Here is a 27,201-nt window from a genome sequence, read left to right on the forward strand (position 1 = left end):
GATGCAGGTCTCACCTCTGAGACCCCCACCCATCTCTAGAACGGGTCCCTCTAAACCCCGTTCTAGCTTTATGTGCTCTCTCGGCCACTAGATCACATGTGGAGTAACGCGGTTTCCGTATCTCCCATAGAACTGAACAGTAGTTACGGAAACAGCGTAGCTCGCATGCTACACTGCTTCCGTAACGGTCATTCACTACTATGGGAGTTAGGGTAACCGCGTAGTTACGCGGTTTCAGTAACTCCACACGTAGCCAAGTGGCTGCTGGTTCAAGTCCCCTAGGGGAACAAAATGTGTAAAAAAAAAAAAAAAAAAAAGTTAGATACATTTTCAGGTGTAAAAAAAAAAAAAAAAAAAAATAAATTTTATATATAAGTTAAAAAAAAACCTAAACTTTCACATTTTTCCCTAAGCGCAATGCAAAGAATAAAATAATTTGGTATTGCTGTGTCCGTAAAAGTACGATCTATTACAATATACCATTATTTAACTCGCACGGTGAGTTTAAAGATTTAAAACATCAAAATAGTTTTTTGGTCACCTTAGTGCTTAAAATATGAAATAAAAAATAAAAAAAATTAAAAAAAATCTGATCAAAAAAAAAAAACCCCCCCCAAAAAAAACAAAAAAACGTATGTACCAAAAAATGGTGCCAATAAAACTACAGCTCGTCCCGCAAAACGTAAGCCCTAACACCGCTCAGTTTCAATCGATGGGGGGGAAAAAAAAAAAAAAAAAAAAAAAAAACTTTAAAAAAATTTGCCTCTCAGATTTGGGTGAAACAAAATAAGTTATTTTTTAAACAAATAATTTTTTTCCTATTCTCTGCTATCTAAATCCTGGGTGCATCTTATGGTCTGGTGCGTCTTATAGTCCGAAAAATACCGTAATTCTCATAACGGGAGCGTGCCCTGTATCCAAATCCTATAAGTAAATTGTACATGCAAGTCCTTTACGTAAAAGAACAAATTCACCAGAGGTCTTCTGGAAAACGGTTCTTAGCCTATGTACAGGGTGGGCCATTTATATGGATACACCTAAATAAAATGGGAATGGTTGGTGATATTAACTTCCTGTTTGTGGCACATTAGTATATGGGAGGGGCGAAACATTTCAAGCTGGGTGTTAACCATGGCGGACATTTTGAAGTTGGCCATTTTGTATCCAACTTTAGTTTTTTCAATGGGAAGAGGGTCATGTGACATCAAACTTATTGAGAATTTCACAAGAAAAACAATGGTGTGCTTGGTTTTAACGTTACTTTATTCTTTCATGAGTTATTTACAAGCTTCTCTTTTACAGCCATTGACATGTCGCAGAGGTTAACACGTGAGGAGCGGATAGAAATTGTGTTGATGTCTGGTACCCAGCACCCGGGTCATTGCAGCAGATTTCAATGCAAGACACCCTACGAGACCACCCATCTCCCTTGCTACAGTTTGCAAACTGCTTGCCAAGTTTCGTGAAACTGGTTCAGTGTTGGATTTGCCCAAATGTGGACGCATGAAAACTGTCACTAATGAAGAAACATCAGTGGCTGTCCTAGCTTCATTCAGCAAGAGCCCACAGCGTAGCACTCGCCGCATGTCACTGGAGAGTGGCATCAGTCGAACATCCCTTCGGCGGCTATTAGCTACTCACAAATGGCACCCTTACAAACTCCATCTGCTGCAGCATCTCAACGAGGATGACCCAGATCAGCGCACTGAATTTGCAGATTGGGCAAAACAAAAATTGGAACAGGACCCTCAGTTTACACAGAACATTTTGTTCAGTGATGATGCAAACTTTTATGTGAATGGTGAAGTTCAAACAAAACCACCGCTATTGGTCTGACACTAACGCCTGATTTACATGAGCGTGTGCGTTTTGCGCGCGGAAAAAACGCAGCGTTTTGCGAGCGCAAAAGGCACTTGACAGCTCTGTGTGTCAGTGTATGATGCGCGGCTGCGTGATTTTCGCGCAGCCGCCATCATAGAGATGAGGCTAGTCGACGTCAGTCACTGTCCATGGTGTTGAAAGAGTTAACTGATCGGCAGTAACTCTTTCAGCACCCTCGACAGTGAATTCCGATCACCATATCGAGTAACCTGTTTAAAAAAAAAAAAAAAAAAGAAGAAGAGGTTCGTACTTACCGAGAACTTCCCGGCCGTTGCCTTGGTGACGCGCCTCTCTTGACATCTGGCCCCACCTCCCTGGATGACGCGGCAGTCCATGTGACCGCTGCAGCCTGTGCTTGGCTGCAGCTGTCACTTGGACTGAATTGTCATCCCGGGAGGTCAGACTGGAGGAAGAAGCCAGGAGTTTTATCGGTAAGTCTGTACTTTTTTTTTTTTTTTTAAACATTCACGTATATTGGGATCGGAAGTCACTGTGCAGGGTGCTGAACGAGTTTAACTATTTCAGCACCCTGGACAGTGACCGTCTCCTGACGTCGCGTACCGCAACATTTTTGGCCGGGTTCGGCCGAACCCGGTGAAGTTCGGTTCGCTCATCTCTAAGACACTCCTTTTGGATGTTTGTAAACAGAAAAGCACGTGGTGCTTTTCTGTTTACATTCAGAGTTTGACAGCTCTTGCGCGAATCACGCAGTTCGTACGGAAGTGCTTCCGTGCGACCTTCGTGGTTGTCACGCACCCATTGACTTCAATGGGTGCGTGATGCGCGAAAAATGCACGATTATAGAACATGTCGTGAGTTTTACGCAACGCACTCGCGCTGCGCAAAATTCACGCATCGTCTGCACTGCCCCATAGAGTAATATAGGTGCGTACGACACGCGTGAAAAGCACGCGCGTATATTACGCTCGTGTAAATGAGGTCTAACCCACATTGGATAGATCCCTCCAAGACTGTTGGTATGGTGTGGTATATGGGGTACAAAGATAGTGGGGCCATTCTTCATCAATGGAAACCTCAAGGCCACGGGATATCTGAAATTGCTATATGATGATGTGTTTCCCTCTTTATGCACTGAAGCTGGCACGTTCCCTGAGTTTTTCCAGAAAGATGGTGCACCACCACATTATGGGTGTCAGGTCCGAGCATTCCTAGATGAACAGTTTCCTGGAAAGTGGATTGGTCGTCGTGGGCCAGTTGAATGGCCCCTAGGTCTCCCGATCTGACCCCCTTAGACTTTTCTCTTTGGGGTCATCTGAAGGCAATTGTCTATGCTGTGCAGATACGAGATTTGCAGCAACTGAAACTACGGATACTGGAAGCCTGTGCTAGCATTTCTTCTGCGGTGTTGCTATCAGTGTGTGAAGAGTGGGAGAAGAGGGTTGCATTGACAATCCAACACAATGGGCAGCACTTTGAACACATTTTATAAGTGGTCAGAAACTTGTAAATAACTCATGAAAGAATAAAGTAACGTTAAAACCAAGCACACCATTGTTTTTCTTGTGAAATTCTCGATAAGTTTGATGTGTCACATGACCCTCTTCCCATTGAAAAAACTAAAGTTGGATACAAAATGGCCGACTTCAAAATGGCCGCCATGGTCAACACCCAGCTTGAAAAGTTTCCCCCCTCCTATATACTAATGTGCCACAAACAGGAAGTTAATATCACCAACCATTCCCATTTTATTTAGGTGTATCCATATAAATGGCCCACCCTGTAGATTAGAGCCTGCAAATTTACACTTTACTCACCCTTATTCCAGCGGAGCCTGTTGGCAGCTCCACAATTTCAAATGCCACACCTGGCTTCTCAACTTGCACAAAGGGATCAGTGTAGGCTCGCCCATGAAACCTTTTGAAGCCTTGCAATGTATTCTTTGCATTGGAAATGACCTGGAGGAAAGAGGAAAAGTTACTCAGCAAGTTTTAAACAAAAAACCATTAGCAGGAAGAAACATTTGTCGACACTGATATGACAAACATAACAGTCTTTGCCTAGTCAGCAGATTTCTTCACATGAGGATATGCAGAACAAGCCATATAGTATTGTTCCAAGTACAGGAGAGACTGTCCTCCTAATACAGTGGGCAATGCAAGTGTGAAGAGAGGCCAGAAATGAACAGTAAACAAATAATCACTTTGTATACGTACATGTTGTAAAAACTTGCGAAAATAACTTACTTGGCTTTTTGCAGCCGCGCCAATAGATCGGCTTTTAGGACCAAATGAAATACAGGACCTGCAAAAAATAAAACAAAAAAAGTTCCATCAATACATGTGACAAGGTGCCATTTACACTGCACCATCTGTCAATTTGCCAAAGCCATATCTCCATTACATTCATTTTCTACTAGTCACTGAAGCTTCTATAGAGTTGATATTTGGAACCATTGCATACGGGGAGGATTTTTTTAAAATCTGGTTACCTAACTTAACTGGTTCCCGACCGCTGGCTGTATTTTTACGGCCAGCGGTCAGGGTCCTTAAAACCCGAGCCATGGACTTTTTATGGCTCGGGTTTTAACTTGCTGCCCGAGCCATCGGGCAGCTGAATGTCGGGTCTCCAGCTGTCAGTGACTGCCGGGGAGCCTGAGGAGAAGATTGAAGCAGCTTTCGCTGCTTCTGTCTTCACTGATCACTTGTACACAGCGCTCAACGAACGCTGTGTATAGGAATATACGCTCCCGGTGTTCATGTGACTGGTCACATGATCGCCGGGTGCCGTTACTGACAGACTGCTGCTGGGTCTTACTAGACCCAGCACAGCCCGATCAGTGACAATCGTCACTATGAGAGGGTTGATCTCCCCTGTAATTGGGGCTGCTGTGCATGGTGTAAATGAAAGAAAATATATATAACATTCCCCAAAGGTCTTTTTTTTACCTTTGAGGGACAGACCATACTAATAAAAAAAAGTAAAGTAAAGTGCAAAAAAAAAAAAAAAAAATAAATTAAATTATGTAATACAGATAAACTACCCACCCCAAAAAACGTCCCCCCCCCCCCTGACAATCATTGTTGTAACGCTAGGCCGGACCCAATTACCCTAATATAGACATGTAATAAATTAAAATTTACGGTAGATAATGACGATCACAAATAAAAGGTATATTTTAGGCTAAAACTATGTTATTACCAAAAAAAAAAAAAAAAGCTGAAAAGTAAAAAAGCTTATTTATTATTTTCAAACTTTAAGAATAAAAATTCTAAAATACCAAAAAGGATGTGTATAAAAAATATAAACCTGCATTGTCTACGGGAAAAACATTGCAAAAATCATGTCAGTGGCTTATTTACATATCGGGCGCCAAATAGAACGGCACCGATATGTAAAGAACGCAGGAAGATAGGAAAATTATTTCAAGTGAGTATTTGTGAAGCCCTGACCATTACATGCTGCACATGTATGGACAGGTGAAAGGTTCTCTTTAACCAGTTCAGGATCGGGACACCGTTTAGCCATTTTTAGCACTCGTTAGTTACAGCTATAACTTTTTTTTTTTTTTTTTTGTTGGGCTAGCGACGGATTTTTGTTTTGTATTTTTCCGTAGACAATGCAGGTTTATTTTTTTTATCATTTTTATACACATCCTTTTTGCTATTTTAACATTTTTAGGCTTAAAGTTTAATAGTAAAAAGAAACCAAAAACGCTTTTTTACTTTTTAGCAATTTTTTCCTAGTAATAACAGTTTTACCCTTAAATAGACCTTTTTTGTTATAGTCATTGTCTACCGCAAATATTAATATATTACATGTCTATTTTAGGGCAATTGGCTCAGAGCTAGCGTTAAGACAATGATTGGCCGGGGGGGGGGGGGGGTGACTTTTTTTGGCGGTGGGTATTTTATGTGTATTTATTATTGGGGTTTTTTTTTTTGCACTTTATTTTACTTTTTTATTACTATGGTCTGTCCCTCAAAAGGTCAGAAAAGACCTTTGGGGGGACTTTACTTTTTTCCTGCACAGCAGCACCAGTCACAGGGGAAATCAGCCCTCTCAGTGACTATTGTCACGAATAGGGATGTACTGGGTCTAGTAAGACCAAACAGCAGTCTGCCACTAACGGCATCCCGGCGATCACGTGAACAGTCACATGATAACCGGAACCAATAGAGGCAGCGGCGCAGCATGCATTGAGCGCTGTGCAAAAGAGATCAGAGAAAACAGAAGCAGCGAAAGCTGCTTCTATGCCCTCCTCCTCCGGGTCCCCGGCAGTCACTGACCAGACATTCAACTGCCGATCGCTCGGGCAGCAAGCTAAAACCCACGCCGTAAATAGTCTATGGCGCAGGTTTTAAGGACCCTGACCGTTGGCCGTAAATACACAGCCAGCGGTCGGGAGCCAGTTGAGAGTATTTGGACCATATCATTTTTATGCATATTTTCCAACTCCAAGCTATATAAACTTGACTGCTTATTGGATGAAGCATATCAGGTGATGTGTATTTGTGTAATGAGGGAGGCTGTGGCCTGAGGAGACCAAGACCCTATTTACGTCTTTTACCGTGCGTCAAGAATAATAATGTAACTTTATTCTGCCGGTCAATACGATTACGGTGATACCAAATTTATATAGTTTGTCGTTTTATTTCTTTGTAAAAGGCATAAAACATTGTTAGGAAAAAAAAAAAAGTTTGTGTCGCCACATTCTGAGAGTCATAACTTTTTTATTTCTTCGTCGATTGAATGGTGCGATGGCTTATTTTTTTGTGGCATGAGCTGTGGTTTTTATTGGTACATACGACTTTTTGATCACTTATTACTTTTATTTTGTATGGCCAAGTTGACCAAAAAAAAAAAAAAACAGCGATTCTGGTCTTATATTTTTTTTATTTTTACGGCGTATTATAGTTCGGACTTGTACCGACGCAGTAATGGCAATCTTGTTTACTTCGATTTTTTTACATTACTTTAGAGGGAAAATGGAAAAGGGGGTGTTAACTGCCAAAGATTAGAGAAGAATCAAACGTGAAGCAACCAGGAACCCATTATTCTCCAGTGCTGTCATATTCCAGAACTGCAACCTCCCTGGAGTGCCCAGAAGTACAAGGTGTTCAGTGCTCAGAGACATGGGCAAGGAAAGGAAGCCTGAAACCCGACCACCACTAAACCCACATAAGTTGAAACATCAAGACTGGGCCAAGAAATATCTGAAGACAAAATTTTCTAAGTTACATGGACTGAAGAGATGAGTGATTTTTGATGGACCACATCGGTTGGCTCGTGGCTGGATAAGCAACGGGTACCAGAGCTTTACTTCGACTCAGACACCAGCAAGGTGGAGGTAGGGTACTGCTATGGGCTGGTATTATTAAAGATGAGCTAGTTGAACCTTTTCGTGTTGAAGATGGACTAAAAACCAACTCCCAAACCTACTGCCAGTTTTTAGAAGACACTTTCATCAAGCAGTGGTACAGGAAAAAGTCTGCATCTGTCAAGAAAACCATGATTATTATGCAGGACAGTGCTCCATCGAAGTACTGCACTGCATGACTAGCCACTAAACTCCTTAAAGATGAAAGAATAATGACATGGCCCCTTCCTCACCTGACCTAAACGCTAGTGATGACTTGTGGGCCCTTGTTACACGGCAGATTGACTGTGAAGGAAAAAACAGTACACCTCTCTGAACGTGAATGGGAGGCTGTGGTTGCTGAGGCACAAATTTGATCAAAAGAAAATTATAGACTCCATGGATGGAAGGCTTAGGACTTATTGAAAAGGGGGCTAAATTGGTCACTAGTTATTTTTTTATTAAATTTTTTGGAAGATGTCAGAAAAATAAACTCAAAATGTACAAACATTTCTCACTTTAACAGACCAAAATAATTAAAAAAAAAAAAAAAGAAAATTTTCCTTGAGCAATTCCGTTGAAAAAACGCAGACATTCCGCTGCGGCAAAAAAAACAAAACCATTCCCACATTTTTTAGGCTAGAAAGCAGTGCGTAAATTGCTGCGTTTTCTCAACGCTGGGAGATGGTGACATCTCCTTTGAAAAACGCAGCAATTCCGTCCACTTTACACAGCAGGAATTGACATGCTGTGGTCTGAAAGATACGCACCCCAGGTCAAATTCTGGCCAGAAATTTTATGCAGCATGTCGATGACATTTGTTATATCTCACCCACTATAATGCTACCTTATTCTGCTGCGTTTTTTTCGTCCGAAATTCCGGACGCTAAAAAGGTGGCAATTAACAAGTAAAAAAAGGCGTTTTAGAAATGGGTAAAAAAAATAAAAAAATCACGTAAAAACCACCTGCGGTGCAAAGCCACTAAAAAAAAATTAAAAAAAAATAAAAAAACGAGCTGATTTTTCCAGGCAGAACTTTCTGCCTGCAAAAAAAAGTGTGTGAATACAGCCTAAGGCCCCATGCACTCGAACGTCAAAACGCCTGTAATTACGGGCCCATAGACTATTGGCCACGGGTACCTCCCCGAATGCTTAAAAAAAAATAAAAAATATATTATATATATATATTTATATATTAGAACATGTCCTATTTCAGGCCATAATTATGGCACGGGCAGGCCCTTAGAAGTCTATGGGGCTTCCGTAATTATGGGTGACGTCGTGTGTGCACCCGTAATTACGGCAGCGTTGCTAGGCGACGTCAGAGGATAGTCACTGTCCAGGGTGCTGAAAGAGTTAAACGATCGGCAGTAACTCTTTCAGCACCCTGAACAGTGACTACTGATCACAATATAGATCAACCTGTAAAAAAAAATAGAAGTTCATACTTACCCAGAACTCCCTGCTTCTTCCTCCAGTCCGGCCTCCCGGGATGACGTTTCAGCCCATGTGACCGCTGTAGCCAATCACAGGCTGCAGTGGTCACTTGGACTGCCGAGTCATCAAGGGAAGTCGGACTAGATGTCGAGAGGGACGCGTCACCAAGACAACGGCCAGGTAAGTATGAATTTCTTTTACTTTTTCTGTGGAAAGGGCTGTCCCTTCTCTATCCTGCACGGATAGAGAGAAGGGCTGCCGATTAATGCAGTGCAATTTTGCAGCGAAAACGTGCCCGTAAATACTGGTGCAATACGGGTCGAATACGTGTGACCAAGGACCCCTATTTACTCCAGTATTTACGGGAGGACAAAAATACATTCGTGTTCATGAAGCCTTAGGCTATGTTCACACGGGGTCTTTTGCCGAGTTTTTTGACGCGGAAACCGCGTCGCAAAACTCGGCAGAAACGGCCCGAGAACGCCTCCCATTGATTTCAATGGGAGGAGTCGGCGTCTTTTTCCCGCGAGCAGTAAAACTGCCTCGCGGGAAAAAGAAGCGACATGCCCTATCTTCGGGCGCTTCCGCCTCCGACCTCCCATTGACTTCAATGGGAGGCAGGAGAAAGCGTGTTTTATGCCCGCGGCGCTCAATGGCCGCGGGCGAAAAACGGCGTGATGATTGCTATTCACACGGAGTATTTTGGGGGAGGAATATCTGCCTCAAAATTCCGTTTGGAGCTTTGAGGCAGATATTCCTCCCCCAAAATACTCCGTGTGAACATAGCCTTAGGCTGGGTTCACACAGAGTTTATTGCAGGAGGAAAATCTGCCTCAAAATTCCGTTTGGAACTTTGAGGCAGATTTACCTCTGCCTGCACGCAGATTTTCGCTGTGTTTTTTGTCCTCGGCCATTGAGCGCCGGGGGAATAAAACACCACAAAATACGCTTTCTCTGCCTCCCATTGATGTCAAAGGCGTAAAAGCCCGAAGATAGGGCATGTTCCTTTTTCCCCTCGAGCCGGTTCTTCCGCTTACGGGAAAAAAAAAAAGACACCTCCACCTCCCATTGAAATCAATGGGAAGCATTTTCGGACGTTTTTTGCGGCGCGGATTCCCCATTAGAATTTTTAGTCTATAGTTTTAACATAGTATAAAAAAAAAATTATGCTAATTTTTTCAGGTAAGCATATAGTTTTACCTTAAAATAGGCCATTTTGATAAGGTTTAAGCTTCCTGGGTTTGGTATTTTATGTGTATTAGTTTACTTTATTTTTATGGCCTGTCTGTCAGAAGAGACCTGGGGGGGGGGGGGGGGGGTACTTTTTTTCTTTTACACCTTGTTTTTATACACTAACTGGGGCAGTTAAAGTTACTACGAAAACCAGCCCTCTGGCTACATGCACACGTTGCATATTTTGCGGCGGAAAATACGCACCGAAACCGCTGCGAAATCCACATAATCGTGCATTTTTTCAATATGGTATTTACGTTTTGAAGCATTTTTTGGCGCGTTTTCATGCTGCGTATTTTGGTGTGATTTTCCTCAGCATTAGGCCGGGTTTAAACAAGCAGGTGCGTTTTGCGCACGCAAAAAACGCAGTGTTTTGCGTGCGCAAAAGGCACTTAACCACTCCGTGTGTCAGCCCCGTATGACACTCCGTTTGGATGTTTGTAAACAGAAAAGCACGTGGTGCTTTTCTGTTTACATTCATAGTTTGACAGCTGTTGCGCGAATCACGCTCGTCCCACGGAAGTGCTTCCGTGTGGCATGCGTGATTTTCACGCACCCATTGACTTCAATGGGTGCGTGATGCGCGAACAACGCACAAATATAGGACATGTCGTGAGTTTTTCGCAGCGGACTCACACTGCGCAAAAATCACGGACTGTCTGCACTGCCCCATAGACTAACATAGGTCCGTACGACACGCGTGAAAATCACACGCGTTGCACAGACGTATATCACGCTCGTGTAAACGAGCCCTTAGGCATATACATGCATACATATGCAGGTAAATTTAGGTCGATTTAGGTTGAGAAAAATACTGCAGGCTGTACATGAGTTGTCCTGGAATCTCATTGACTATGCCGGTACTGTATTACGCTGCTGTTTTGCCACACGTAATACGCATCATGTGCATTGACCTTTATAGCGACCATTGTCACTAATAGGGCTGTGCTGGGTCTGGTTAGACCCAGCAACAGCCTCCCACTAATGGAATCCCTGCGATCAGTCTCTAATCTACACACAGTACTCATTGAGCGCGGTGTGCAAGCGATCAGAGAAGATAGAAGCCGCTTTCACTGCTTCTATCTTCTCTTCAGGGTCCCCGGCAGTCACCCAACATTTAGATGCCTGATCGCTCAGTCAGCCAGCTAAATCCTGCACCGTACATCTGCTATGAAGCGAGTGTTAAGGAGCTCGGACCGCCAGCCATATATTCAGTGGGCGGTCGGGTACCAGTTAAAAGCCCAAAGCCTGTAGCTGCATTACCGAGTCACCATGAACTTCTGATTTCCGTCAGATGAAGGGTTGTCATGGAGAACTGGTGTACATTCACATCCCTTCCATACACGAAAACATAACTGACAATATTCAAGGCCAAATACATTGTTTCATGTGGGGATATGAATCCATACGTTATCAATCTCAGAAATTCCATTTTAGGCCTCTTCACTACAAGCCAGAATTTAGTAAACAATACTTCATTTCCATTTTTCATGTACAATTAATTATGAAAACTGCCTTTGAGGAAAAAGTAGCTTTGTTGACCACAAATAATAATTTATCAACTTTCATTTTATTATTTCAAGTAAGACAATAAAAGCTGAACTCTGATTGATTCCCATAGGAGAAAGTAACCATACTTTCATAAAACTTTTGATATGTCATAGCAAGATATCAGAAGTTTTGATCGGTAGGGGTCTGGGTGCTGAGACCCCCACAATCACTGAAACAAAGGTGCAGAAGCGCTCAGCTGAGTGTTTTGTACCTTTAGCTGTAATAGTCTCATCAGCCTGAAGATGGGTTCACATAGAACGACTAAGGCCTCACGCACACAGCCGTAGCCGTGTGCACGGTCCAGGATTACGGGCACAGATGGCCACGCACTTTCACCCACATTTGTGGATCGTGCTACCAATATAAAAGTATAGGAGCCCGGTCCGCAAATGCCGAATAGGGTTATTTTTTGTGGGCCGTTTCTACGACCTGGACACAGAACCGTAAATATATATACACGGGAAGGTGTCCGTGGGCCATAGAAATGAATGGATCAGAATTTTGATCCGCAATTACGGATACATAATTGCGAATCAAAATTACAGTAGTGTGCATGGAGCCCAAGTCAGTCTTCAGCCTAACGAGGAGAGACTGTCACAGCCAAAAGTGTAGAGCGCAGCCGACTGCGCTATTGATTCTGTCCAAAACGACGGAGCAGTGAGGGAAACAGACTCCGAGGTTTCCGTTTGACTTTCCGCTGAGGGGTTAACCCAACGGAAACCTCCGACTGTGATTAGTGTGGCACCTCAGTCAGTCGCCAAGCTTATTACAGTATAGCCTGTCACTTCTGAGCGCTTCGGACTCCCAAGCAAATAGTACACTCTGTGCATCCTGAGGGTTGCCGTTAAAAAAACCAAAAAATATTTAAACATGACGACTACAGGTAACGGACGCCACTGTTAGGCAGCCATCACAGGTGTACGTTAAACATATCTGATGGGAAGCCCCAGTGACTGTCTATATATGGACAGTCATGTCACTGGAGGTCCCCGCACAGGGCCACAGGCAGCGCAACCGTCCTCAGGGGGCGCTCTGCCTGGAGACTCCGGCCCTAGGGAAGCTCCTTACGTCACTGTCCATATGTAGACCGTGACTCCAGGAGCTTCCCCAGGGCCAGAGTCCATGGGGGCTGTGACGGGGCAGTATGGACAACATATTCCACCTTGAAAGTCCTAGTAAAATACTGTGCAGGATATGGATTTTTTTCTGACAAACAGTTGAACAGAAAAGCTTAGTCGACTAACCTGAACAGTTGAAAAAAATAAAATAGGCTTCCTGACCAAACGTATATCAAAGTACATTGGCATAAATTTCACCAATAGAACTATATGGACACAAGGCTTTGTTTACATCTGCGTTGAATGCTCAGTCAGGGGCCTCAGTTGCAGATCTGTCAGGGATTACCGGAGACAATTTCTTTGTCCGGTAAAATCAGACACCCAGACGGAAAGCGGGCGGAACCAATTGAAGTCAATGGGTTCCGTTGGCTGCCAGCGGGCTGTTGTGCAACGGAACCGTTGCTTCCGTTATTCCCTTATTCTGCTCCTCTGACGGAGCAGATCAAAGGAAATTCACAACGCAGGTGTAAACATAGCCTTAGATGTACAAATCAAACACTATTTTTTCCCAGTATACACCGTAGCGTCCGAAACAATTTTATAAGCAAAACCTAGAACTATTTAAATAGTTTTAAAGGACGTGATTGTTATCAGAGTGGACTACAGGAATTGCACCCCAAACCTCAGTCCATTTAAATAAAATATAAAAACCTCATTGTCTTCCATTGGACTAACAGCAGAAATTCCATGGTTTCTTTCACATACCTACACTCGTCAATGGATGGTTAGACCCCCACCTGGCTTACTTTTATGGCTTGTCTGATGGGTAAAGTGTAAGTTGAGAGAGGTTTGTATGGGGGGGGGGGGGGGGGGGGGGAAGAGTCTGAACCGAAGAAAGCAAAAGCACAAGACAACTCAATTTAGGTCCTATTCACATCAGTCTTCAACACACTGTGCTATTGTTTCCGGGACTATTGGCCAGATCTGCAATGGAGTCCCCTAACAGTCTCTAATGCAGATGTGAACAGGCCTTTACATGTTTGACACAGGCCCAGTTATTTAGTCAGCACCACTAGTGTTGCACACGTCTTTGTGTCCTGTGGCCAAATGATTCATGCTACACGCCTGCCTCAACAGAAGCAGACATTTCTCTAAGCCTTCTTACATCATAGTATTAAACAAATTGCAGATACGAAAAAAATTAAAAATCAGTTGCTTTTTGACAGAATAGGTAAAAGCTAAGCAAAATATAGAAGCCATGACACCAGTGTGAATAGGAGTTAAGTTCAGATGTTGCCGCCAGGGATTCTGCAGTGCATAGCGTGAAATCCACTTATACAAAAAAAATATTCAGCCCAAATATACAGAATGTAGAAAGTGCTCTAAAATCTGTGTGCATCTTTTAACAAAACCCCCATTCACTTACAGCGTTCAGCACTCTGTGTACACATGGCTACAACACAGTCTAAGGCCCCATGCACACGACCGTGCCCGCAATCATGGCCCGCGATTGCGGGCACGGCCGCCGACTGCCACCCGCATTTTCGGGCCGTGCTCCTACACAAAGTATGGGAGTACAGCCCGCAAAATGCAAAAGAACGGCCATGTTCCATCATTTTCGGAACATTTCTATGGCACGGACACCCATCCGTAGCGCTACGGAAAGGTGTCCGCGTTCAATGAAAGTGAATGGGTCCAAAAACTGAGGTTTTTTTTACGGTCGTGTGCATGGGGTCGCAACTCTATATAGAAGACCTGATAAAAATAGTGGAAAATAAATGCAGTATATTACAAACATACCGATCCTGTTTATAATGGGAACATTTCCACATTTTTAAAAAATACTTGGAGTTTGATTTTCTCAGAATTTAAGATCTCTGCGTGCAGCCAGTGATGAAAACAATTCCTTACAACTTATATCTAAGTGACAAACTTGGGAAAAGAAAAAAATATTATCCAGAATAATTTTCTGAGTTTAGATTTTTGCAGCGGAATCGAAGCTTTTCCACCGCACCATTTGCTATTTGTTGCAGGTTTTAACTCCCCTTTGAATTCAATGGGAAAAACTGCAACAAACAATTGACATGCTGCGGATTAAAAAAATAAATAAAATGCACCGCAGGTCAATTTTTGAGCGTTCTTTCCACTCGTCATTTACGCAACGTGTGCAGAAGCTTTGTTCAAATCTCATCCACTTTGCTACTGTATTATGATGCAGATTTACCGCAATGAGATCCGTTGTGGAAAATTTGCAGTATTTACAATACGTGTGAACTTACCCTAATGGCGATCAGTACATCCTGTTATACAAGGAACAGTAGGAATTTACTTGCTTATTCTTTCCTAGCAAAAATTTGGACAGTAAAGGGCCAGCAGAGATCATTCCAATAAATATCAATCTGACCGCATGACTGGGGCCGACCTGAATGTGTAAACTTAGCCTTCATCTTTTTTTTTTTCTTATACTAAGTCATTTCCATGCCACGATCAAAAGTTGTCACACTTGCCCGGCTGAATGAGAAATAATAACTCTGGATGAGATGTAATATAATTGGATAGTATTTCAACATAAAAAGCTTGTAATCGTGATAAGCCGGGAAGATCTACATTTACACATCATGTACAAGTCACAGAACTGGTTCTGTATGGATTTGTTCACGCAGCTTGCATAAGAAAAGATTTATGGGATAAATGCTTGATAGATTATACAATTCTATACTACTCGTAACTTGTCGAGAGGCAATCTTCCAGCCATGCGTCAAGTGCGGTATTTCTTCATTCAATTCCATTATATGTATATGGCAGGCACAGATGTGTATAGAACAGAACCAAAGTCTTTTGTACTAAACTTGTAAGCAGCAGAGTCCCTTTGGCGTGGTACCACAGACGTAGACACTCCGTGGCAATGCCCTAGGAGAGACTAGCTCCATAATATCAGATAATTGAATAAGCTACAGTTCCTTTCTGACAGATTCCATATGAATAGGGCAGAAAAGAACTGTTTGTAAAAACTAACAGACATTTGTTAAGCAGTTGGATAGATGGCTTAAAGGACGAGTGTCGCGAAAAAAATAAATGTTGATATCAATTTGCTTTTAGTGTTTTATTAATTAAAAAATTTTTTTTATTTATATGTGTGTTTGTGGTTTACTTTTTTTTATTTTTTAACTTTTTCTTCACTATGGGGGCTGCCATTTTTTTTCCCATCTCTGTATGTGTCGATTAACGACACATACAGACATGGAATACGGCACATACAGCCCCATAGTGAATGCGAACAGGGCCCGTTCCATCCACTATGCTGTACGCCGTCTGTGTGGGAATGGCGCATGCGCCGCTCCCACACAGTCCAAATTGAAGGTCTTCGGCCGGGCGACATTTTCTTGTGGACCGGAAGCCGCGGCCGGACAATAAGATTACTACTTCCGGACTTGTGCACTTGGAGCGGACGGACCGGAGGGAGCGGCAGGAGCAGGTAAGTTAGGTCTGTGTATGTACATGTTTTAGTGTGTGATTACTACTGTATGTAAACCTACTACACTGTGTGTTCGCTCAAAAAATGGCGACACACAGTGTAGGAGGTTTGACCGTTCAATCCCCTCGTTTCTCCCGGCACTAGCCAGGATAAGGGAGGGGGGATTCTGTGAGCACACTAGAGCGAGTGTGTCTTCTCAAATTTTGCAGCATAAAGCAATGTGGTTGCTTTACCACATGCCAATGCTGCAATTTTGGGAATTGCTCTATCTAGTGACCAGCACTGGGAAAGGTAATAAATTAGAATCTAATTTATAATATTTCCTGACTCGTGAAAAAATTAGAACAATGTTTAATCATTTATACACTGTTTAACTAAAAAAAAAAAAAAATATTTCTAGCGACACATTCCCTTTAAAAGTTTACTTTCCACTATTACCTAAAGGAAGTTTCCTTATAAACGCATGAAACCTAAACATTTTATATTTGGCACTCAGGTTACTGGTCAGATGGAGGTTATTCAACTCCATTATATGTTATATTTTACTTACTATGTGATCGCACACCTTTCTTACTGTTTGTATAACATCAAAATGTTAACCCATGTGTCTGAGCGGCTTACACCCATTGCCGAATGCAGACATCTCTCCCTGCAGAAGCGGTCAGTGAACCCTATTGCTGGGCAGAGCAACTGTAAGGCGTCATGCACACGATAGTGTTCTGTCCATGATATACGGAGCGGACCGCATGTCGGCCAAATTTCCTGGACTGAACACACAGCTTACTTAGGGAGCCGGTATCCTAGCATCCTAGTTATGTATGACGCTGGGTGTCCTCGTCTCCCTGTGGGAATACGGTCCCGTACTGAAACAGGTTTTCAGTACGGGACAGTAGTCCTGCAGGGAGGCAGTGACTCACATTGTCATACATTTAACCCCTTAATGACCGCCGATACGTCTTTTTACGGCGGTCATTAGTGGGCTTTATTCTAGAGCGCCGCCAAACTACGTCGCTGCATTAGAATAAAGTAAACAGAGCAGGGAGCCGTGAAATCTCCCTGCTCTCAGCTGCCAGAAGCAGCTGAGGGCTGGGGGCGTCCCTGCTCTGCCGGGTGAGATCGATATTAGTATCGATCTCACCCGTTTAACCCTTCAGATGCGGTGCACAATAGCGAGCGCCGCATCTGAATGGTTTTGCAGAGAGGGAGGGAGCTCCCTCTCATCTCACTGACACCCGGCGATAAAATCGCCGAGTGTCTGTGTCTTCTATGGCAGCCGGGGGTCTAATAAAGACCCCCAGGTCTGCCTGCAGCGAATGCCTGCTAGATCATGCCGCAGGCATGACCTAGCAGATGCCTGTCCGTTTTAAACGGACAGGCAGTAATACACTGCAATACAAAAGTATTGCAGTGTATTATAATAGCGATCGGAGGATAGGGAAGTCCCCTAGTGGGACTAGTAAAAAAGTAAAAAAAAGTTTAATAAAGTTAATTAAAAAAAAAAGTGAAAAAAAAAAAAATGAAAAACCCAGCTTTTCCCCTTACAAAATGCTTTACTATTAAAAAAAACTACAATAAAGCAAAAAAGTTACACATATTTGGTATCGCCGCGTCCGTAACGACCCCGACTATAAAGCTGTTACATTATTTAACCCGCACGGTGAACGTCGTAAAAAATAAAATAAAAAACGATGGAAAAATTGCTGTTTTCTGTTAATCCTGACTTAAAAAAAATGTGATAGAAAGTGATCAAAAAGTCGCATCTACTCTCAAATGGTACCAATAAAAACTGCAAGTTGTCCCGCAAAAAACAAGACCTTATACAGCTATGCCGACGCAAAAATAAAAAAGTTACAGCTCTTCGAATGTGACAATGGAAAAATGTAAAAAATCGCTTGGACATTAGGGCCCAGAATGCCAGCAGGGGGAAGGGGTTAAACACCTAAACTGTGTGTGTTCAGTCTAGGAAATGTAGCTGACATTCGGTCCGTAAATCATGGACCGAACACTGTGTGCATGAGGCCTAAGGGTATGTTCACATGGCTTATTTTCAGGAATGTTTGAGTGTAAAGCACTTGTATTGGGCTCCAAAATACACTTGAAATACGCCTGCAAACAGTTTACCATTGATTTCAATGGGAAATAGACTGTAGTCTATATGAGGCACAATAATTATGGCGCTGAATTAAAAAAAACAAAAAAAAAAAATCTCGTAAAACATTTTTGACACTACAAAAACGCTAAGAAAAATAAAGTTTCAAAATAAAGTTGTCACTGAAGTGGCGAGCGGGCTTATACAGTTTGATCAAAATGTAAACGAAGAACCTCATGTTCATACATTTTTAAATGTTGCGGAGCCGCAATAGATCAAGTGGATGTGCAGCCAAGATTTTGTTTTCTCCCTTGTGGAGGTTTCACACACACACACTTTCTGTTACCAGCACTCCACCCATTTGGCCCAGGTGTTCTTAAAGAGACTGTCACCACATTATAAGTGCCCTATCTCCTACATAAGGAGATGGGCTCTATAATGCAGGTGACAGCAGTGCTTTTTATTTAGAAAAACTCTATTTTTACCACGTTAGGAGCGATTTAGATTTATGCTAATTAGTTTCTTAATGCCCAACTGGGTGTTTTTACTTTAGACCAAGTGGGTGTTGTGGAGAAAAGTGTATGACGCTAACCAATCAGTGACCAATCAGCGTTATGCACTTCTCTTCATTCATTTACACAGCAGATCGCGATATAGCTATATCGCTATGTGCAGCCTCATACACACACACACGTTACTGCAGTGTCCTGACAATGAATATACATTACCTCCAGCCAGGACGTGATGTCTATTCAGAATCCTGACACTTCTGAAACTTTTCTGTGAGATTTCCAGCAAGGCAAGCGTAATGTCGCGAGATTACGCTGTAAACTGTCATTTAAAAACGAGATTACGGTTGCCTTGCTGGAAATCTCACAGAAAAGATTCAGAAGTGTCAGGATTCTGACTACACATCCAGTCCTGGCTGGAGGTAATGTATATTCATTGTCAGGACACTGCAGTAAAGATAGTCTTTGTGTATGTGGCTGCACATAGCGATATTAGGGATGCACGGTGCATCGAAACTTCGATACTGTTTCGATACTCTGCATCCCTAAACGGTTCGATACCGCTATTTCCTGTATTTCGATACTTCGCTGCGCAGCCGCACAGCTCAGTATAGTAATACATGAATGTATGGGAGCGCGGCTGCGGCTGTGTAATTCAGCCACAGCCCCGCTCCTGAGTCCTGATAACATGTGCGCACGGTCAGGATGATGCGATGTGGCCAGCGCTGCACTAATGAGCGGCGGAACTGGAGACAAAACATGGCGGGCGCGCTACAAAACACCCCCATGTTCTGTCTCCAGTGCCCGAACTGCCGCTCATTAGTGCAGCGCCGGCCGCACCTCCTCATGCTGACCGCGCGCGCACATCCTATCAGGAGCAGGGCAATGGCTGTATTACACAGCCGCAGCCCCGCTCTATAACGGCGGAGATCAGAGAAACCTCTCATCTCAGCCGTTATTCCCCTAAATGCTGCGATCACAACTGACTGCAGCAGTCAGGGAAAAATGAGCAGGGGGGGGGGGATGCCCCTTGGATCGCGTCACAGGGAATTCCTGTGACGCGAACGAGGGCCATACCATATATGGGCAGACAGCCCAGGGTCTATTGACGGACACCAGGGCTGTCTTACCATATTTCATGTTGTTAGGACATACCCAAGTATGTCCTAACAACTGCCTGTGTGCTATCCGTCCACAGGCTAATGTACTGGCACATATCTGATATATGTCAGTACATTAAAGTTTAAAAATAAAGTAAAAACAAAGTATTGTTAAAATTTTTAAAAAAATACACATTCACCTAATAGTAATTAACCCCATCATGTACCTCGCACATTAACCCATTATGACTGAGAAACATGATGGGATTAATTACTATTAATGTGAGGCGCGTTCAAAATTCATCAAACGTCGCGCCTCACATCAGAAAATGGTTGAATTTTTTTTGTTATTACTGTTGGCAAAAGTATCGAAATTGGTATCGAAATCGCAATACTAAACGAAGTATCGGTATCGAAGTCCAAATTCTGGTATCGTGACATCCCTAGTTCCGACTGGGCCGTTTTTACGCGGCCGTTTTGAAAAAGTGCAGGTCACTTCTTGGGACATTTTTTGGAGCAGTTTTTCATTGACTCTAGAAAACAGCTCCAAAAACGGCTGTCAAAAACGCTGCGAAAATCGCGAGGGGCTTAAAAAAAGTCTGAAAACCAGGAGCGGTTTTCTCTTGAAAACAGCTCCGTGTTTTCAGACGTTTGCGTGTGAACATACCCTAAGACTAGAAAAGAGGTTCCTTTAAAAACAGGAGGATTATCCTTTACTTCTTATCCTGACTTCTATTGTAAACAGGATCCGTCTAGACCCTGTCCTCCAACGGGACATAAAAAAGGAACCTGCATCATTGTTCTGTCCTGTTGCATGCAGTTTTAATAGTAAATTTTACAAAGGAAAAAAATATATATTTCAAACAGAAATTCTAATTACAAGAGGTAACAATATCTCAACGCACCAAGTCGCCCATGGAACTGGTCCAAGTAGGTGGCAGCATACATGAAGCTTATGTTTGCCCATAGCACTGGGTTCACACATTGCAGCTTTACTGCACTCGCTATATATAGAATATTGTTTTATGGTTAGTTTTTTTCACTTTTTAATAACGGCTAGGGCACCACGGCAACAAATCATGCACAATTACTGCCCTTATGTGATCACTTAGATTGCAGGGTGTGATTATGTGTAATGTATTCCTATGAAGTAGGATGAGTACATGGAGGCTTATTCTACGATTGATACAGGAGACATTGGGAGTTTTCTATTCTTCATCTGCAGTGGCAAATTTTATAAAGGTGACAATAGGAAGTGCGACTATAATAGTTGTCCCCTTGGAGTTAGCTTCTTGAAAACTAATGGTAATAGTTATTGAAATAACAGGCTAACAAAACGAAAGTTAATCAGATTCTGGAAGGCAAATCCAGGAGGTGACAACCAATATGGCTGCACTTCCTGTTGTCACCTTGCAGAAAAGACCACTGCAGATGATTGACAGACAGAACAGACCTTGTTCCAACTCCCCGAATGTGAGGGGAAAAGAAAGGCCACAAAGTAGACCATCAGTTGGAAACAGCATTTGTTCCCCTTCGTGCCGCGCTCTGCAGAAAATACTCAGTGTGACCACCTCTTGGACTGAAGATCTCATCATCTCACCCGAGGCAGAAGCCATGTCAGACAATTATTAACAATCCAACAGGGAACATTAAATGTTAAGGTTACTTATGTCTATGGCACCAAGTAATTGAGGAAAGTTGTTTCTGCTCACAACTGCGTCGGAGGCTCCCTTGCAGTTTCCCTCAGAGTTGACAGAAAGAAAAAAGCTACATGCAGCACTATGTCTCCAGTCAAAATAACGAACACCAAGACAGAACCTGATAGAGCCCACATTAAGTCAATGGAGTCCATTGTTATCACAGTTTCCGTGTATACACTGCCTAAAACTTGGCTCTATTTTCATGCAAATATTTTTTAGAGTATGTCCCTTTAATAATATGTGGCCAAATAGTAAAACACAAAAAAAAAACATCGCAATGATTGCCAATTCAGAAGCAGGGCTTCCAGGCTATGGCCAGCATAAGGTGCAGTATATTACCTCAGATTGTTCACACCCGGCAGTGTAGTCTTCTATACAATGAAGTAAACCACTCCGCTCGTGTGACTTTTTCACTCCTCGAAGCTTACTTCAGCATAGCATGACATGTTCCAGTTAGCCTTACACGGTCTTGAAAAGTTTTCCGACTAGTCAATTACCACCATTAGGCTCATTATGTGTAAAAATGTTCCGCTCTTTAAACTGGCATTGGTTTGGGGTCCCTTAAGCGAGTATATTATAGTTTGACTGAGGTTATAAAATATATGGAACTGAACAGCAATATTTTTTGGAGAAGGTATAAAACCACTTTAGCTATGATGTGAGATTAAGGCCGAGTTCACAGGGGGCGGATACGCTGCGTAAAAGCATGCAGCGTATCCGCCCTATGCCCCACAGGGATTGGCTGCAGCAGTGATCACATGGGATGAAGCGTCATCCCAGGAGACGGGCCCTCTGACGTCATACAGGCCAGCCTCTTGGGATGACTGCATCCTATGTGACCGCCGCTACAGCCTGTGATTGGCTGCAGTGGTCACGTGGAATGAAACATTATCCCAGAAGTTCGGCCTGGAGGAAGAAAGAGACTCCTGAGTAAGTATAAGATAAAAAAAATTCTGAATTGCGTTTTTTGCGGCAGAATGGGTGCGAACACACCAAAAAAAAAAAAAGGCAACAACTGCTATTTGTTGTGGGTTTTACCTCCCCATTGAATTTAATGGGGGAAACCCGCAACACATAAGCAGCATTTAAACGAATACAATGGACATGCTGCGGAATAAAACTCTGCACCACCGGTCAATTTCTGAGCGTTTTCTCGGCTCAGTATTTACGCAGCGTGTGGATGAGATTTGTTTGGTCTCATCCACTTTGCTGCGGATTTTCCGCAACAAATTCCATTTCAGAAAATCCGCAGTACTTACGCAACATGTGAACTGACCCTAAGGCCTTATCTACAGGAACATTTGTCATGCGTTGAAGTTGTGTGGCATCAGTTCTTATCTTGATGTCTACGTACACATGTATTAATTTTTTCTTCTCTTAAATTCTTATGAATTAGTGCATAAACCACGGACAGCACACAGATGTGTGTCCATGTGCGGTCCGTGGTTTTCACGCACCCATTGACTTCAATGGATGCGTGATGCGCAAAAAACACAAGAATAGGCCATGCAGTGAGTTTCAAGCAACAAACGCGCTTTGTGAAAAACACTGCACGTGTGAATGGTCCCATTGAATTGCATAGATACATGTGACGGCTGTTTTAATGGCCGTCACACAGACATATTAAACGTTTGTGTGAATAAGGCCTAAGAGTGATTAAATCAAAAGAGGAATCGGGAGAAGTTGGGTCACGATATGATTTGTATAAATACAGCTGTTCAGTCAGCGGTCGTAAACAGCGGATGTTTTCATTCTGGCGGCCACTGCTACATCCAGGGACGTGTATATATGTCAAACATTTTCTCCTTGAACACATGCACACAGTGTGTATTATGTGCGGATTGGCAGTGCAGATTTTCTTGCAACATACAGTGGCAGCAAAGTAAATGAAAACACAAGAAATCTCATCTGCAGAATTTTCCACACAGATTTATCTGCGATGTGGATTTTAAGTTACACAGCATGTCAATTTATCTTGCTCTTCCGTCTCAGAATTCAAGTCTAAAAAAAATAAATCTGCACTTGTTTCCACATCAAAATATAAAATCTGCACCTAGACGCAGTATTTTGTGCAAATTTTACATGCGTAATGTCCTGGTATGTATTGATGTGGATTTTACGCATAATTGTCTTTCGTTCTAGGCTGGATCGTTTTTTTTAATGGATAATGACTAACCCTATTGACTTTTTAATGGCGCTAGTTAGGGGTCCATCAGGTTACAAAATTTGACATTACGGGCAATGCTATTTTTGCCATCAAAAACACTGGAGCCCCTGACTGAAAGCATAAAAACAATGTGAATAGTGCCCAATTCATACAAAATATAATAAACATTAGTGAAATAATCACAATTCAGTGATTGTGTGTACGTAGCCATGACGACACCAGAACGCAAACATTATTGGGCCCTGTTTTTTTACGCGGAAACCGTGTCGAAATCAGTGCCAAAAACCAGCAGTGAATCGCACCCCATTGATTTCAATGGGAGGCAGATGCATTTTGGGTTTTTTCCACAGGTGGCTTTCAGCAATCTAATTGGACTATATGTTCATCAGTCAGTCAATCACTACTGAACCACAGGGCCAGTGCTTGCTTACAGTTTCTACACAGAAACCAAAAGGAGCTAGCAGTCAGCCATCGATCAGCAGAACCAAAAAAAAAATTGCTGACGATTGGAGTAAAACACTTCACAGTATGGGCAAAACTCTGCAATTTTCAAAATTTAGGTCTTTATTACATTTCTTCTAAACTTATTTGTACTGCTGACCAATTAACAAAGTAGCATGTGCAAGTCATGACTAAACGTTAAAAAAAACAAAAAACACACAACACCCAGAAAAGTGTGCCTCGGCTACACGGCTTCTTTAGAGAGTACCTTTTCTGCACAAGGCAGATTATATGGAGTGTGAGTAGGACTACCTTTGAACTCTATACATCTTTACAGACTGGCCACTCAAATAAGTGAAGGGCGCAACACTGAGGTAACTGTGGGGAAAGCACAACGTCCCTGGCACGGGGTGAGGGGCAGGCCCCTGTGGCTGGCATATCCGTGGGTGCACCGTAATACACATGTCGGGGCTGTAGAACCTCACTTTCAATAGTAAGAACTATAGAGAACATTAGAAAAGGACTTGCCAGTTCAGAGGGACTCCTACACCCCACTAACGCAACCGCCTGACATTTCTGAAAGTGCAACTACTGGAAAAAACCATTAAAATCTCCTACCTACCCAATAGCTGCAAAGAAGGGGGGGAAAAAAAAAAAAAAAACACGCTTTACTAGATTTACTGTTGAAATACACTTGTCCCCCCTCCCTGCCGGTATCGGTCAGTCCCATGAGTTGATGCCCACAGATACTGCACCCATAGCGAAGAAACCCAATCACTATAACCAGTAACGCCGCGTCTTTCGGGACACGACGTACCGCATCAGTCTTTGGTTGAAGCTCATGTAACAGGGTCACTGTGGCCTAGTCAACATATGCAGCTGATGGATATAGGTGGTAGAAGTTAATCATCAAGTACTTTTTTTTTTCATTATTAGTTTTTAGATGATTTCAGAGGTTTAAATCCCCAACCCACCTTCTCCTTCCGAGGCCCACAAAACCCCTTTAAGATCATTTGTTGCGGTGGCTTACCAAAGATTCACCGTTGTCAACAAGAGCTGATAGATGTGCCATAATCTCAGAGCTTCTGCACAAACTTTATAAGGTTCACATGCATTTTGCAATTATTGTAAAGTAGATAACATTTGTAGAGAGGCCAGTTACTAAAGAATACCCCTTTAATTGTATGGCATCTATAAAAGGTGGCCCAATACATAAGTGGGTGCATCTGCATCTAGTAAATAGCAGCCAGATGTCTGATAAAGGGGGAGGGGTTACTATATATTATGCTAATGAGAGGGGACAGGCACTCAGCACAGCCAGGTGACTCAAGAATTGTCTCCTTATCAATCAGGGTGCCTTTAGTGGGTGCAGATCCCTCTCTACCATCTTAGATATGACATTTAAAGCTATACATACACCATTTAAATGTAGGTGCCCGCCCCAATTTACACATTAAAGTTGTGACTGTGGAGACAATGAAATCTTTATTTCGGCCATCTTAACACACATGCATGCCATGGATATCAATCACTAAGAGTGTCCTCCATATAATGATCCAATCAAGAAGAGTGAATTAGGAAACAAAGAAAACCGGTAAGTGGCTCCCACTACTGTTGGAGGGAGGGAGGAACCATTTCCACATGAACCATCTTGTAAGCACTGCTTTTACCCAGCAGCCCATCTACAGTGTGAAGAATAGACACTACATTCTATGAAGCCGCATTACCAGATCACGAAGATAAGTTTTATTGAAAAAGATCGAAGATCCCTACGCTCATTCATTTAGTAAGGGATCCATTGCAGACTGCCAGGTAACCTCCAGAGCACGCCTAGGTGTACACAGCCACAATGGAAGAGGCGCAGACCATGAAGGGTAACGACGAGACATGTGCAGTTAGACTGGCGACAAGCAGCATGGCGTCGCCGGCTATACTCACGGAGTGCTGCGGTCGCTATATTCGTTCGCCACAGTCTCGATTCCTCCAGCTCGGGCAACCGCTACGTAGCAGCTCTGGAAACCCAGATCGATTCCCACCACCGACATGACTGCAGCCGGACAAACTGGCAGCACACAGCACGGGGAACGCGGAGACTGGCCGCACTACACTCCACCACGGGGAGATGAATGGAGCTGGAGAAGATCTCGAAAGATCTCGCTGTCAAAGGAGGAGTAAAGGAAAGAAACAGCGCCGGCAGATATCGCGATACCTCCTACGTCATAACCTCGGCCTAAGCTGACCAATCGGCTCCTCCCTGCACCTTTGCAGAGCCAATGAGCGTTACAAAGAGTCATGACGTCGCTGGAAGTAGCAGGAGGCGCCTGGTGACTAAGCTCCCTCCTCACGCTTCGATTTTCCTTTCAAGGGGAGGGGGCGGAGCTCCGCAGACGCCGCCGTGTGCGTCATACGCACGTTGATGCAGTTGCTACGGATACTGCAGGGAAGTGGGAGTAGTCCCGCCTTCTCAGGCCGTGACATAGCCATAGATATGAATAAGCAATGTGTCCAATTGATGGAGATGAATTTCCGTTTATTTCTATTACACGTGTAAATCTCAATAAATTATTGTAATAAAAGCTGAAATGTCTGCTGGGAGGGGGGAGCTGCTGCTTTATAACATTGTAACAGCTAGCCCAAACATAGGCGCAGGGCAGAGTAATGCAGTGCGATTATTTCCCCCGGGCTGGCTGCAGTTAACTCTTGCCATTATAGCTGGTGCTAGACAGTGAATTGGAAATATTTATAAGCAAGTAGATGCAGCAGCCATAAAGGACAGAGCGGTCCTGTCAGCTCTCCTGAAATGTCTGTGTTAGTAAATACTTGTATTCCCCATGAAATAACAATTCTTGAGCACCTTTTCTTAGAATTTTGTGTTTTGAGGTTCCTCTCTTATTCTTCCTGGAAATGGATAAATAAGCTTACAAATGGACCTTACCATTTCCCTTGCACCTCTTGCACAAGACCAAGTTCGGGCCGTGAAAAACGGTCCGTGTGTCGGACGGATTTTCCGGCCCGACCACCGTACAAGTGAACGGGACTCCTGCCATCATAGACATTTATGATGCTAGGAGTCTCTGCCTCCCCACGAAACTGCTGTTCCCATGAGGAGGCAGAGACTCCTAGCATCATAAATGTCTATGGCAGGAGTCCCGTTCACCTGTACCGCGGTCGGGCCGGGAAATCCGTCTGACACACGGACCGCTTTTTATGGCACGAACTCGGTCGTGTACAAGACGTGTAAGG

At 43.2% G+C, this 27,201-nt stretch overlaps 1 protein-coding gene across 1 annotated transcript in view; it reads right to left on the bottom strand.

The window, feature by feature from the left end:
• Window positions 1-26,185, bottom strand: part of HSPA4 (heat shock protein family A (Hsp70) member 4) — a 105,490-nt gene extending 79,305 nt beyond the window's left edge. Inside the window, exons 1-3 of the mRNA XM_075856453.1 lie at window positions 25,897-26,185; window positions 4,086-4,143; window positions 3,657-3,797 (exon numbers count right to left, since the gene is read on the bottom strand). Coding sequence (XP_075712568.1) covers window positions 3,657-3,797; window positions 4,086-4,143; window positions 25,897-26,003 — 306 coding nt within the window. The 5' untranslated portion in view covers window positions 26,004-26,185. The remainder of the gene's footprint in view (window positions 1-3,656; window positions 3,798-4,085; window positions 4,144-25,896) is intronic.
• Window positions 26,186-27,201: the final 1,016 nt, after the last annotated feature.

Source organism: Rhinoderma darwinii, chromosome 3, assembly GCF_050947455.1.
Source record: "Rhinoderma darwinii isolate aRhiDar2 chromosome 3, aRhiDar2.hap1, whole genome shotgun sequence".
NCBI lineage: Eukaryota > Metazoa > Chordata > Amphibia > Anura > Rhinodermatidae > Rhinoderma > Rhinoderma darwinii.